Source organism: Mycteria americana, chromosome Z, assembly GCF_035582795.1.
Source record: "Mycteria americana isolate JAX WOST 10 ecotype Jacksonville Zoo and Gardens chromosome Z, USCA_MyAme_1.0, whole genome shotgun sequence".
Taxonomy (NCBI): Eukaryota; Metazoa; Chordata; class Aves; order Ciconiiformes; family Ciconiidae; genus Mycteria; species Mycteria americana.
The window spans coordinates 59349434-59362358 of record NC_134396.1 but is presented as its reverse complement, the minus strand read 5'-3'; the positions used below and the strand labels follow the sequence as shown (position 1 = coordinate 59362358).

The 12925-nt window shown below is 36.2% G+C and overlaps 1 protein-coding gene across 5 annotated transcripts in view; it reads left to right on the top strand.

The window, feature by feature from the left end:
- The window catches only part of CSNK1G3 (casein kinase 1 gamma 3), a 120309-nt gene that overhangs the window by 19749 nt on the left and 87635 nt on the right, over nucleotides 1–12925 (top strand). For 3 of the 5 annotated variants that reach the window (XM_075526318.1, XM_075526319.1, XM_075526320.1), the window contains exons 2-3: nucleotides 2166–2517; nucleotides 6892–6932. In XM_075526318.1, the coding sequence (XP_075382433.1) occupies nucleotides 2340–2517; nucleotides 6892–6932 (219 nt within the window). In that variant the 5' untranslated portion in view covers nucleotides 2166–2339. Of the gene's footprint in view, nucleotides 1–2165; nucleotides 2518–6891; nucleotides 6933–10597; nucleotides 10665–12925 lie in introns of those variants that run through there. The other 2 variants (XM_075526321.1, XM_075526322.1) reach the window with 2 other exon arrangements.

Below are 12925 nucleotides of genomic sequence, written 5' to 3'. Positions count from 1 at the left end.
TTCTGTTGTAGGAAGTCCCTTCTGTCCTAGTGCTCTGTTGTAGGGCCTGTTGGTATCATTGGTATGAACTATTAGTGCCTTTCTAGCCTTTCACTGTTCCAAGGTATGTCTTTCAGCACTTGGTGGTATGAAGATTTTGGTGTGTGGAAAATAGTGCCAGGAAGTTTGGCCTTCCACTGCTACTGAGATTACCAAAGCATTGTGTTAGTAACTGTCTATGCTTTTTTACTCTGTGGTGATGGCAGTAATATGCTGTGTTTAGGTGCATTACTTCTATTAGCCATGAAGCCTGTCCATTAGCACTAAAAATTCTAGGATTGCTTACCTTGTTATTTCTCACTGGAGGACCAGTGAGATATGGAAATTAAGTCTTTTTTCTTTGGTACTTCAAATATTTATGCATTCTGCTGCATCAAATGTACTGACCTTCTTTCTAAGTACTAAATGGTGCCCTTGAAGTCCTACCTCAACCCATTCCATTTCTAGTTTTCTTATTTCTTCCCTAGCTTTTGTAGCACAGTGGGTGAGGAAAAATTGCTTACTGCTTCCCATTGAGTCTATTCCTCTGAGACCTATGGTTTGGAAAGTGACTTCAGGTATCTAGTGGTGGTGCTTGAACCTGCAAGATTATGTTGTAGCCAAATGTGCTTGTATTTTTCTCTTGGATGCCTCTGTCTGTACCATACAACACCACTGCATTCATTACTCACTGCTGAAGTCCTTTTCCCTTGCATTAAGCAAGTCTACTTGGGCTGGAATCTGCATTTGTGTTTTTTGATTGTTCTCAGAACAAGTCTTCATTCTCCCTTTCATAGTAAGGTGATCATGTTTCTTTGTGAAACAAATTTCCATGTGCTTCATTGTTAAGGTGATAGGTTAGTCAGCTGTTGGTTAGTGATTTCTAATATCTTCTAGTTATGACCATGCTATGAGTATCCATGATTCAGCAGATGCAATTATTTGGGTGATTGTTCATATTCTTTGGTATCTTTTCTCTACTGGCTCTTTGATTTTTAAAATGTTGTAATAAGCTATGATGTGAGTAATAATTTTACTTTGTGAGAAATGGGTTTAAGAAATAAAAGTGTTTTCAGTTCAAAGCGTTTAAAATAAGCTCCTGATGACTATCTTAAAAACAGGCTGTAGCACACGAAATACGTTATTTTTTTCAGAGGATGTTTTCTTTTACTGCAGTGTATTCCAACATTGAAGCAAATGTAGCAAAATAATTTTTAATAAATACTTAACTCACCCTGAAATTTTGGCTGTGTAGTACCAACTGTCTTCTGAACTCTGTTTTTTTAAACCACTGTTGTCAAATAGAAAACAATATCCAGTATTCTTTATGGGCGAGACAAAAATGCTTTCTTGGGATTCTTTATTGCAGTGGTAAACTAACATAATGTTTTTGCTGAAATCCATGTTGGAATTAGTATCTGGGTAATGATGCTAAATGGTGGGCAAGGGAAGTGGGGAAGCAAATTTATGATGTAATTAAATGGGACGGGGAGAATAAGTAAATACATTTTGTTTTCAGATTCTAGGAGTTACTGAAAGAACTAAAGTGTCCTTGCCATGAGTTTATAAATTGTGCATCTCAAATTATAATTCAGAAAAGATAATGGAATCATTTTAAGTTAGAGTATCTTTCTATAACTTCAATAACTCTGCAGCTTGAGCATTTCCTTAGATCAACAGATACTACTGGGGGAGAAAAAAACAGAAATAAAATGCTTTCTTTGCAGAGCTGGCATAAGATGCAGTGAGTGTCTAAATGTTGATTTTAAGTGTGTCTACGTAGTCAGGAAGTAGTTTTATAGTTGTTTGATTTTTTTTTTTTTTTTTTTAAATATCTGTTGCATTAAGCCGTGAGATTTTTTTAGCTCACTTCACTCACACCAATATCTCTTGCCATTACATGCTAGCATTAGAGGCTTTAACCTTACAGTAATGCTTTCATAGAGGATCTGTAAAGCAAATATAACTAGTTACTGTTGCACTAGGTACAACAATACAACTTAATTGTATGACTAGTTGAAGGGAGAGGTAATTTTGTACAAGTATCTTACCGTATTGAATAACTTTGTTTTTTCTTTAACAGAATTCCTGTAAATATAGTAAATGTTACTGGTGGTGTGGATTCTGGAGATATATTTTTACTACAGATACTACCAAGGCTTTGCGAATGGGATGAACACGCTGCTGTTGACTGCTTACTGACAGTAACCAGCTGGGCACTTCATCAGTGATGTTTTCATTCTCACATTGTACAATTGGAGTTTGCTTATACTGATTTTTAAAAAGAGGAAGAAATCAAAGTGGAGTACCGTAAACTTGACATGGATGATAGAAAGAAAGACAAGGAGAAGCCAGATGAAAGAATGGCACGGCCTAGTGGGAGGTCAGGCCATAATCCACGTGGAACTGGTTCTTCAAATTCTGGAGTGTTAATGGTTGGACCTAACTTCAGAGTTGGCAAAAAAATTGGATGTGGTAATTTTGGAGAACTACGGTTAGGTAAGATCCTTTTTTCTTTATTTCAGTTTACATTTTTCAAGGCCATTGTATGCAGTCTAGGCATGAAAATGTCTACATGAACACACCATACAGCTCTTCAAACCACTTTCAAGCTTCAGACAGGTTAAATGTGCCTTGCACATCTTTTGTGGCTTGACCCTGGCTAGTGCAAGCTCTATCACACATTAAGAATCTCTGTAGCAGGAGACTTCCTGGGACTAAAAATGTTTTGTAACTGTGCAGTGCTATCATAAATTCAGTCAGATGTCTCTTTCCAAGATGCTGGAAGTTACTTCATGGTTATTGTATTTTGATACCTTTCCTGGCTTCCTGAAGTGGTTTGTTCAGATAAATTTGAGGCTAAGTGTATGTGAAACACATCCTCCTCCTCTAGGTCTGGCTTATAGTACTGTGGTCTTGGAGATCTCTTGGCAGCAGTGTAGCAGGCACTACTGTGTTTGTAATAGCAGTAAACTCTTGGATTCCTTGATTTCCTTTCCATCAGCAGGAAGAATCCATCTGTAGAGAGAATCTGGGAGATGATAATTCAGTCACTTAGTTCTCTGCTGAACAGATGGATGAAAATCAAACGGTGAAGAAGGGACAGATGGAGAAGGACCTGTGGAATTTTGAATTTCCAGCTTTGCTGCCCAAATTTGACCATTTGTTAAAATAGACACTAAATGATGAGTGTGTGCTTTTGGAAGAGTATATATTTTGTTTTGGGGACTTAAATTTCCGTGATGACAGCTTGATTAGCCAGAGTTTTCAAGATCTGGGAATTCTGTGTGTTAACAAGTATGGTAAGGACTAGGGAAGTGATTGTGCCCCTCTGCTCAGCACTGGTGAGGCCGCACCTCGAATACTGTGTTCAGTTTTGGGCCCCCCACTACAAGAGAGACACTGAGGTGCTGGAGCATGTCCAGAGAAGGGCAACGAAACTGGTGAAGGGTCTGGAGCAGAAGTCTAATGAGGAGCGGCTGAGGGAACTGGGGTTGTTTAGCCTGGAGAAAAGGAGGCTGAGGGGAGACCTTATTGCTCTCTACAACTACCTGAAAGGAGGCTGTAGAGAGGTGGGTGTGGGTCTCTTCTCCCAAGTAACAAGTGATAGGAGAAGAGGAAATGGCCTCAAGTTGTGCCAGGGCAGGTTTAGACTGGATATTAGGAAATTTTTCTTCACTGAAAGGGTTATCAAGCATTGGAACAGGCTGCCCAGGGAAGTGGTTGAGTCGCCATCCCTGGAGGTATTTAAAGGACGTTTGGATGAGGTGCTTAGGGACATGGTATAGTGGTGGTCTTGGTAGAGTTAGGTTAACGGTTGGACTCGATGATCTTAAAGGTCTTTTCCAACCTATACGATTCTGTGATTCTGTAATTTATTCCAGTATTCCTGGAAGGCTTGAGTTAATGCACTGCTTCAAGGTTTAAAGAGTGATGGGCTCAAAAGTAGGTATTTGAGAGTAAGATGGGCTATATAGGTGTTGTGTTTCTGTTGATCTTCTGCCTCTGGTAGAACTACTACTCATTGTCCTTCAGATAAGGTTTTTAATATAGTGCTTGCATAAAATATAAGATGTTCATATATGCATGTTTATAACATGCATAAAATATAACGTGTTTAATATAGTGCTTTCTGGGGGTCTTATATCTAGTCTGAGTCAGAATGTAAACAAGTTTAGCATATTAATACTGTAGAGTGATGGAAGATAACAGTGCTGGAGCTCTGATTGAGGATACTGAATTTAACGTAGTCTCAATAAGAGGTACTCTTGTTATTCCTATTAATAGTTAAGCAAGATGGATATATTTTTACCTTTACAGTGTTATATACATGCCTCTGCAGTTCACAAGTCAAGCTGAAACTGTCTTCAACTCGTCCTAAACTGGCTTTGAATGATAATTTTTCTTTTAAACCTTTTCATAAACTAAATCAAACTAGTATAATTAATGTCACATTTACTACTGAAGGCAACTGTAAACCAATAACATAAAATTTTTTCCCGTCTGTTATCTTGGAGTGGTCACAACGTACAGAGTTGATTATCTATTTCAGATCAATATCAGATTAACTCATTTGCTTGCAGCAGATACAGAGTGAAATCTATTTCATTCTAAATAAAATATTAAAGTAGCTTAAGTCTTAAAGTCTGATAGTACTGAAATAAAATAGGACAAACAAGTAAATAGGAGGAAGATAATAGTGTGGTGTACTGTCCTGCAACAGCCACCAGCACAAATGCAGTCTTCCGCTTTTTAACATCTGCTGTTTTTGCATATATAGTAGATATTTCAAATCCTTATTTCTTGTTATTTGTGGGGTAAGATGTTTTAAATGTAAGTTACTGAAAGCCGGAGTTAAGATTGGTATTACAGATTGTGATTTAAATTTGTTATTTTTGCATTTACATTACTACAGTAGCAAGTAACTTAAAGTGGGCATCCCTCCTACAAAGATGTGTGCAAGCACTTAATTTGTTTTATGTACTTCCGCAAACTAGAACATATTTTGAGCATGTGTCTTAGGCTTGAATCTTAAAGACTTAAAGGAGGAATAAAGTTGTTAGAGTGGTGAAGTTGTGCTTTGGGAGATAAAAATTGAGTTATAAATCAGTAGCCATTGTAGTTCTTCCATCTGAGAAGAAAGGAATGGCCAGACTTCTGTAGTGGCTTGTGGATCAAATGGTAAATTGGCCATATGTAGCAAATGAGTGTCTGTGACGTGCAACCATTAACTTGCAAAGGACTAAATTGTTTTGAATAGTGAGCTGTTAATCTTAAGGCTCTTCTGAGTTAGTTAAGATAAACTGATAGGGTAGTGAAAGAAGGCTGCTTGCTGCTGTGTGTGATGCATTACACAATACCTGTTCTGTGCTTAGAGACAGATCAACAGTGGTGTCAAATCTGCTGTCTTCCATATTTTAGAGACGATTGTCTTGAATCACCACATGGAAAGTTACAATGTCCCTTCTGATTTTTCTTCAGAATGATAAGCCTGTCATTACCGCATTTGGCTGCTGGAAACCAATACCCAGTCACTTAGCTGTAACTGGATTTGTTAGCTACTCCAGTAGCTGATTTATATATATAATAGACTGAACAAGCAGGGCCCCTGCAAGAGTTTCTTTTAACATTTTCTAGATTGTAATAGCATGCAAAGACACAGAAACAACTTCAAACAAAGTACACTTTTTGTCAAAAATGTAACTCAAATGATCATAAGATAAAAATTAAGATGTCTGGATTTCCACTCTAGTCCCTGGATAGGTCTTGGAATTATCCATTCTTTTGGTGGTCAGATTAGGGCATGCTGCCCATACGGATTCTGTGTTTATTATTGCACAGACTTCAAGTAACTTACTTTTTGTAAAGTTGATCCCTTAGCAGACATGTGATTTTAATACATCTTTTTTTCAGCTTTGCAAGAGTACTCTATTTTTAAAAATCAGGATTAGAGCTGAGATCATAGCTTTTGATCTGTAATGTAATGTAACTGTGTTCACAGGGAACCTTTTTGTCTTGATCCATGTCTTTTACCTGTTTGATTTCTTTAACAAAACTGAGCTAAACATGGGAAATTCAGACCTGTGTAATACTACAAAGAAATAAGTAGGATTGTCATTAAAAATAATACACACTAAACTCATCTGAAGACTGTAGAGAAACAACAAGTGTCGGAGACAACAACTTATTTTTTCCTTTATCTGCCATTTTTTAATTTTACACCTATAAAGCTTGTTTAATATTTTAGTTATTGCATACAGTTTGAAGTAATGCTTGTTGAAATATGCTTATCCAGTTATAGAATTATTTTTAAAGCAGCAGATGCATTTTTCAAATGGTGTAAGCATTTAACTCGGTAATATTCTTGCCCTGTTCATCCTAACTTCAAGCTTAGTAAATTGCAGAGTTGAGGAAGAAAATTAAGAGTTTTTTTTTCTTTAAGAATTAAGTCCTACGTAATTCTAACTGTAATTAGTGTCTGGTGTTCCAAAACCATCTGATAATTTTAAAATAAAATTTAAATACTTTTCAGCAATAAATATGAAAACGTAGAATATCACATTCCACTTATAGTAACTTACCAATTTTCAAGCTTTTCTAGTGTATAAACATTTTGCAAACTTGGTGAAATAGATGAAACTCTCTCTGTGAAACTGCCACTTCTTAGACTGTTCAAGAACAAAGTTGTCTTTAAAGTATGGTATCAGACTAATAAAGCCACATTTTTTTAAGTCACTACCAGAACACCTAGCACCTTAGATCAAAAATGTTTCAAAGACTTTCTTTGGCTAAACTTTCTTTGAGGTTTAAATGGCATTTTAGTTGAACAGGAAGGCCAATGTCTCACACTTTTGTTTTTGTTCTTTTTTCAAGGAAAAAATTTATACACAAATGAATATATGGCAATTAAGCTGGTAAGTTAATTTTTTTTTTAAGGATTTGGGATGAGAAACTAATCAGAATTTTCCTTTCATATATAATGGTTTGATTTCCTTAATTGAAATCCTTAAGTCTTGCATGTTTTCAACTGACTAGATAAAAGTAGTTAGTGATAGACATAATTATATGCTTTGGCCATATTGAATAAAACCAGTGTTAATTGTTGTCACTATTCTCAGAGCTAAATGTGTTTGTGAAGTCAATGATGATTGACTGCTGCTTCAAGGATGCACTTAGCAGTCTTCCTAGTAGATTCCTTTTTTATGCAACAAGTAGAGGAACACCACATTTAATGTGAATCTGACATCAGGTGACTACAGAGAAGCTCTGAAAATTCTGGAGACTGCTTGTAGTTTAACACTCTTATTCCTGCCCCAAACTGCTTTTGATCTGTAATCATTGGTAGTGGTACATCTGTTTTGGTAGACATGTTTTATTTGCAGTGATGTGTAAAATGTTTCCTTCACTTAGAAACATGGTAAATTTGGATATTTTGTTAATATGACATTATTCTGCTTTTTCTGAATCTTTCATCAGAACTACTCAGTTTATTTCATGTTTTGCTTCTGGACACTTTTAACCTCTTGGTAAATCACTGTTTTTGTAACCAAAGTGTTTCAAGATGAAATTCAGTTGTTTACTTTTTGTCATTGAAGGAATTTTAGGACTCCCATTAATTTCTTGTTGCTGCAGTAGGACATAGTGTGGTGGATTTCTGGTTCCATAAAGTGAGAGGTAAACGGTGGAAAAAGAAATACATGGCTTTAGATGGGGAATCTAAAAGGCATTACATATGTATATAATAAACTCCTGAAAAATATTTGTGTGGCTATTCTTGCTTGGAAAAATACTTACTTCAGAAGTAGTTACAGATTTAAAAACATCCAAGTTGTGGTTTGAAGGAGCAACATTGGATGTAGTTTTGAGGGTTATCATGTATGCGTTATACCAGCTTTAAATTCATTTTGTTTTAAAATATCTTGAACTTATTCTGTATGTCTGGTAAAACTTGAAAATGGTCTGAGAATTCCTGTAATTAAAGTTTGTTTACTGTAAACGACATTTGGAAATAGTTTGCAAGATAGTGATTTTTTTTAAGCGCTAATTACTTGATGATGTAGAGCATGAGAACTTTTTAATCTGATCAGTGTGTTTTGTAAAACCATTTTTATCATATGTAAATTTATAAACGCAGCTACTCTTTCAGCCCATTTTCACTTTCAAAGATACTGTTCGGTGGCAACTTTTTATTTTGTTTCCAAATTACTCAATCTTACAGCTGTTCATTTACAGCTGTGCAAAAAGCTTGAAGTGTCATTGTTGGATAACTTGAAGTCACTAAAGAACCAGTGTAGTAAAGTATGTCTGTAATTTACTACTGGTGCTTAAAGAACTCTGAATAGGTAGTTAACTTTTCGAGTTGCCCTCTTACGTTAGTGGTATGAAAAACTATAGTGTCTGCAATAAACAACAGATGGAAGGAATCACAGTGAAAATCAATACTGGAGCTTGCATCATCATTGTAAGGTAAAAACATGTTTATTAGCAGGTAGAACTAGTGGGTTCTTTTAATATGGTTCTCAGTTTTTTTTTTTTTTTTTATATCTTTCAGCTCTTTTGAATTTGTTTCCAAATTGGAAGGGATTTGGGTCACAAGGTTCAGTCTGTTAAAAGCACCTGCATCAAACTGTAGGATTTAGTTGAATTTTGCTTTTTTGCTGCTGCTGTTCTCATATTGGAGACAGTGCCAGGAATTTATTCTAACAGTTAGGTAGGCTGTACTTGCTCATGATACACCATCCTTTCCCTTTTAAAATGTAAACCTAACAGTTTCTCCCTGTCTCTGGCACTTACTCCCTTTGCGTTTTGAGAGCAGTCATTAGGCCTATGCTCAGTCTTTGTTTTGTTATCCTAAATGAGGCATTCTTAATTTCCTATCTGTTTTGCACCTGTTGTAGTTCAAGTTTGGCCGTCCTGAATGGGATTACTTGAATTATGTATGTATTCTAGTTTGAGCAGTAACCCTTGGCAGGTGCAGTTGTGGTAATAATCTCTCCTGCAGTATTCTAAAATCATATTTATATTCCTCACGGTAGCATTCCATTGCTGACGTACTGTTTTCTTGTGAGCAGCAAGACATTTCCTATGCCAGATGTTTTGTGTATAAATGGTAACCGTATCCTCTAGTGCAGCAGGATTGTGTGGGTTTCTCTTGAGAGCATGAGTTATAATGGCTGCATTTATACAGCAGTTTGCAGGAGTGCTTCTGATGCTAAAAGTAAATGGATTTTATAACTACTGTTTTGACTTAAACTTTTTATTGTGTTGAATTAATATGTCCCTTGTGGACAAAATCATACAAGTATGTTCCTGTTTATGATGCTTATGGCAACTTCAGGACTTGTGTAACGAAATAGTTTGAAAATTGAATTTTTCTGTATGAGGCCTGAGGGTCATACAATGTATGCATTTTAATGTATAAAGTTTATATGTAAATGCATATTTATTTTGGTAGAACAGCTACAGTTCCAGGATCTTACTCTTAATCTGGCTTCTTTCATTATGGCCTGTTCTGGTTGGGCAGATACTGAAGGTTGAAAGGTAGAATGGACTTTTTTAAGAACTAGAATGAGACTCTTAAGAACTGAGCTTTATCAGTTGTGCACTGTCTAGTGGTGTTTGTATGTTACTGCTGGTCTGTTAATATACACATTGGTATCTTGTGATCAGGTAGTTCTTCAGCAATAACCATTTGGTATAGAGGAACTGTACCTTTCCTGCTCACCTCTTCATTTATTGTTAGATTTACTACTTTTATTACATGACTGTCTACTTCGCTTAAATCTCCTATTCCCTATTCAGTTCTTCCCTCTCCTTCGTTCTTCTTCCCTCTCCCTCGTTCTTCTTCCCTCTCCCTCGTTCTTCTTCCCTCTCCCTCGTTCTTCTTCCCTCTCCCTCGTTCTTCTTCCCTCTCCCTCGTTCTTCTTCCCTCTCCTTCGTTCTTCTTCCCTCTCCTTCGTTCTTCTTCCCTCTCCTTCGTTCTTCTTCCCTCTCCTTCGTTCTTCTTCCCTCTCCTTCGTTCTTCTTCCCTCTCCTTCGTTCTTCTTCCCTCTCCCTCGTTCTTCTTCCCTCTCCCTCGTTCTTCTTCCCTTTCCCTTTGACAAATTTCTCCATTGCCCAAACTTACCTCCTCTGCAGGATGCTTAACCCCTAACCAAATACCAACTAAGGGAATTTCTGCTTGAGCTACTTCCAGAAATAAGTCAATTTTTCATTCTGTCTTTATGTGAAAGATAACAAGTTATGAGGTAGTCACTGCTGCTTTTTAATCTGTAATCTTTAATTCATTGATTCATTAATCATTCAACTGTTAAGATTTTAATCTTTAAAATTGTAGGTGGGTTGTGTGTGGAAAGAAGACTGTGGTTGGTTCCAAGACTGGAATGTTTTCTTCCTCCTTTTTTGTTTTCAAAGAATTACTGCAGTCTAGAAAGGTTCTGAAATGGTATCATTCTAGAAGGCTGTAGTAAATCCAAGTCAAGTGCAACTCTGTTTAATAGACTGATCTTTTCCTGTAACAAGAGCCCTACCTCTTAAAGAATTCTTTACTGAAAATAGCTTTTATTTGCTGTTGCTTAAGAAAATATGAAGCAGAGACAGAAGATGTACTGAGTAGGGGTTCTCACTGGATTATGGAAACAATAAAAGTAGGTAATAGCTGAATGTTTATATTATGCTTTGGATTAACATGAGAGTTCTTGAAAATTTCTACTGTTATGGTTAGAGTAAGCTAAACTGTCTGTTTTCTCAAAGCACATTAGAAGGGAAGTGGTGTATTTTGAAAATTGTATAGTAGTTTATTCCATGTATTTGGCACAAAAATAATTGAACCCCCCCCCCCAATTATGAACTTCAAACAGATTTCACATTTCAGGTGTCTTTATCCTTTTGTTTGAGAGTATAAGCACAAAAGAAAAAAGGAGGGAAAAAAATCTTGGCTCAGAATCTTTCTGAGGAACTAAGGAGCTGTTTCTGCTTCTCAGGTAACTGGTGCTTAATAAACTGCACATTAATTCTTTGGCAGCAAGACCCCTTGTCCCTCATTGAGGGAGAGAAATGCTCTCTTGCAGGGAAAAGAAGCTATCTATGTTTTAATATAGAAGCTTTGAAATAATTAAGACTTGAATGTCAAAGCAGTGTAGTGAAGGTTGTTTACAGAACACTGCAGAAATCCTGGAACAGTTCTTTCAGGATACTTCAGTGAAGACCTGATCTTTTTTTAAATAAACAAAATACACTAATTTATTTTGGTAAGAGAAGTTGGCTTCAAAGTCCTCTGGGATTAACATGATGTTTAAACAGTTATGTGTTCCCAAGCTTATTTTTAGATGCTGAAATGTACTGAAATACTAATGAAAACAGAAAGAACCATGATTTACCTTTTTTTTATTCTCGAATATGCTTTTTAGACTTATTCATAAAAATGTAGTTACAGTGGTGTATTCTTCACTCTTATGTTATGGTGGAAAATTACATTTAACATACCTTTGTCTTGATTTATCCATATCTATCTTTTCTCATTTATCAGTAGTTCACTGCATACTACAAAGTGGGATGTGTAGGAACAAAACAAATTTTATGTGAAGAGCTTATTGTGCTTGTCCTCTCATGAGTTTTGTTGAATAAAAGATTGTATTTCCTTTGTATGTTTGGAGTTGCTGGACAGTCAGGAAGATACCTAAGCCTCCTTACAAAAATAAGGCAATTCCAGAAGACTGTCAGCCAATAAATGGACTACAAGTACATATTACCACATTTTTTTCACCATTACTGGAGGGAGTAAAAGTATTTAATTGTGTCTCTGCTAAACAGGGTTTAACTTCAGTCTTTGGCTGGTGGCTGGTGTGCAGTTGTCAAATAGACTTGTTTGAGTGTTTGAGAACATCGGCCTTCTGGAGGCTTATCAGACTGGTTTCCTGCTGATGACTGGAACAAGTAGCAGTCATTTGAAAAAGTGTAGATGTGTATGTCAAAAACTGGAAGCTGTTTCTTTTCCGTAGGATAATTTTTTTTGTCTATTTATGTAAATTTAATACATACAAGCTATTTTTCAAACTTATTGTGGGAGCACCTTATAACACTGAGTGGTGATTAAGTTCTTAATACACTATCAGTTAAGACAAAACTGTATGACTGAACAAAATCAAACTGCCAATAAGCCAGTGTCTTGTCTTAGTATAGTCAGCAAACATGCAGAATTTTATGGACTAAAATGTTTTCCTCTTAGGCAGAATTACAAGTTTTAATTAGAGACTATGTAGAGAGTAGTATATTTTGTAACTAGCAGACTTGTGTAATACTACTGCAGGCAAACTGGTAGCTAAATTTGTGTGGTTTTGTAAAAGGTTAAAATGTTTCAGTAACGTGCTTCATAGTGGATTTACTTATGCCTCTGAAAGCTGAGTACCAAAGGTTGATAGTTGCACTGATTTGCTTAGGCCCACATTTATAGTAAAGTGTTTTGTTAAGGGATATCTCTTCTAATATTTGACAATAAATTTCATGTGTTCTCCTCCTAAACTGTAAGTAGGACCTTTCAGTGGCTCAGTTAGTCTTGCTTAGTGATTCAGTTTGTGAAGGATCAACACCTTTTTGTTTTAGAAAGTTCTTGCTCACTTCTTTTTGCAAAGAATTCCAATGTTCACCTAGGATGAATGCTCTGGAGCATAAAAAGCATATATTAAATTGTATTTTCTTTTTTTGTAGAAACTGTTAACATTGGCCCCCTTTTACTTCTGGTCCTCAACCTTTGGCATCCTGGCAAAATCAAATGCATAAATGTACATTGACAGGGGCTTTGGCTGTAGCAGTAGCAGCAATTTGAAACATCTGAGTGTTGGAGGGAGATGGGTTGAGGAAGAAGACTAAGTTTCTCATGATTGCACATTGTCTCATGGTTTCTATGGCC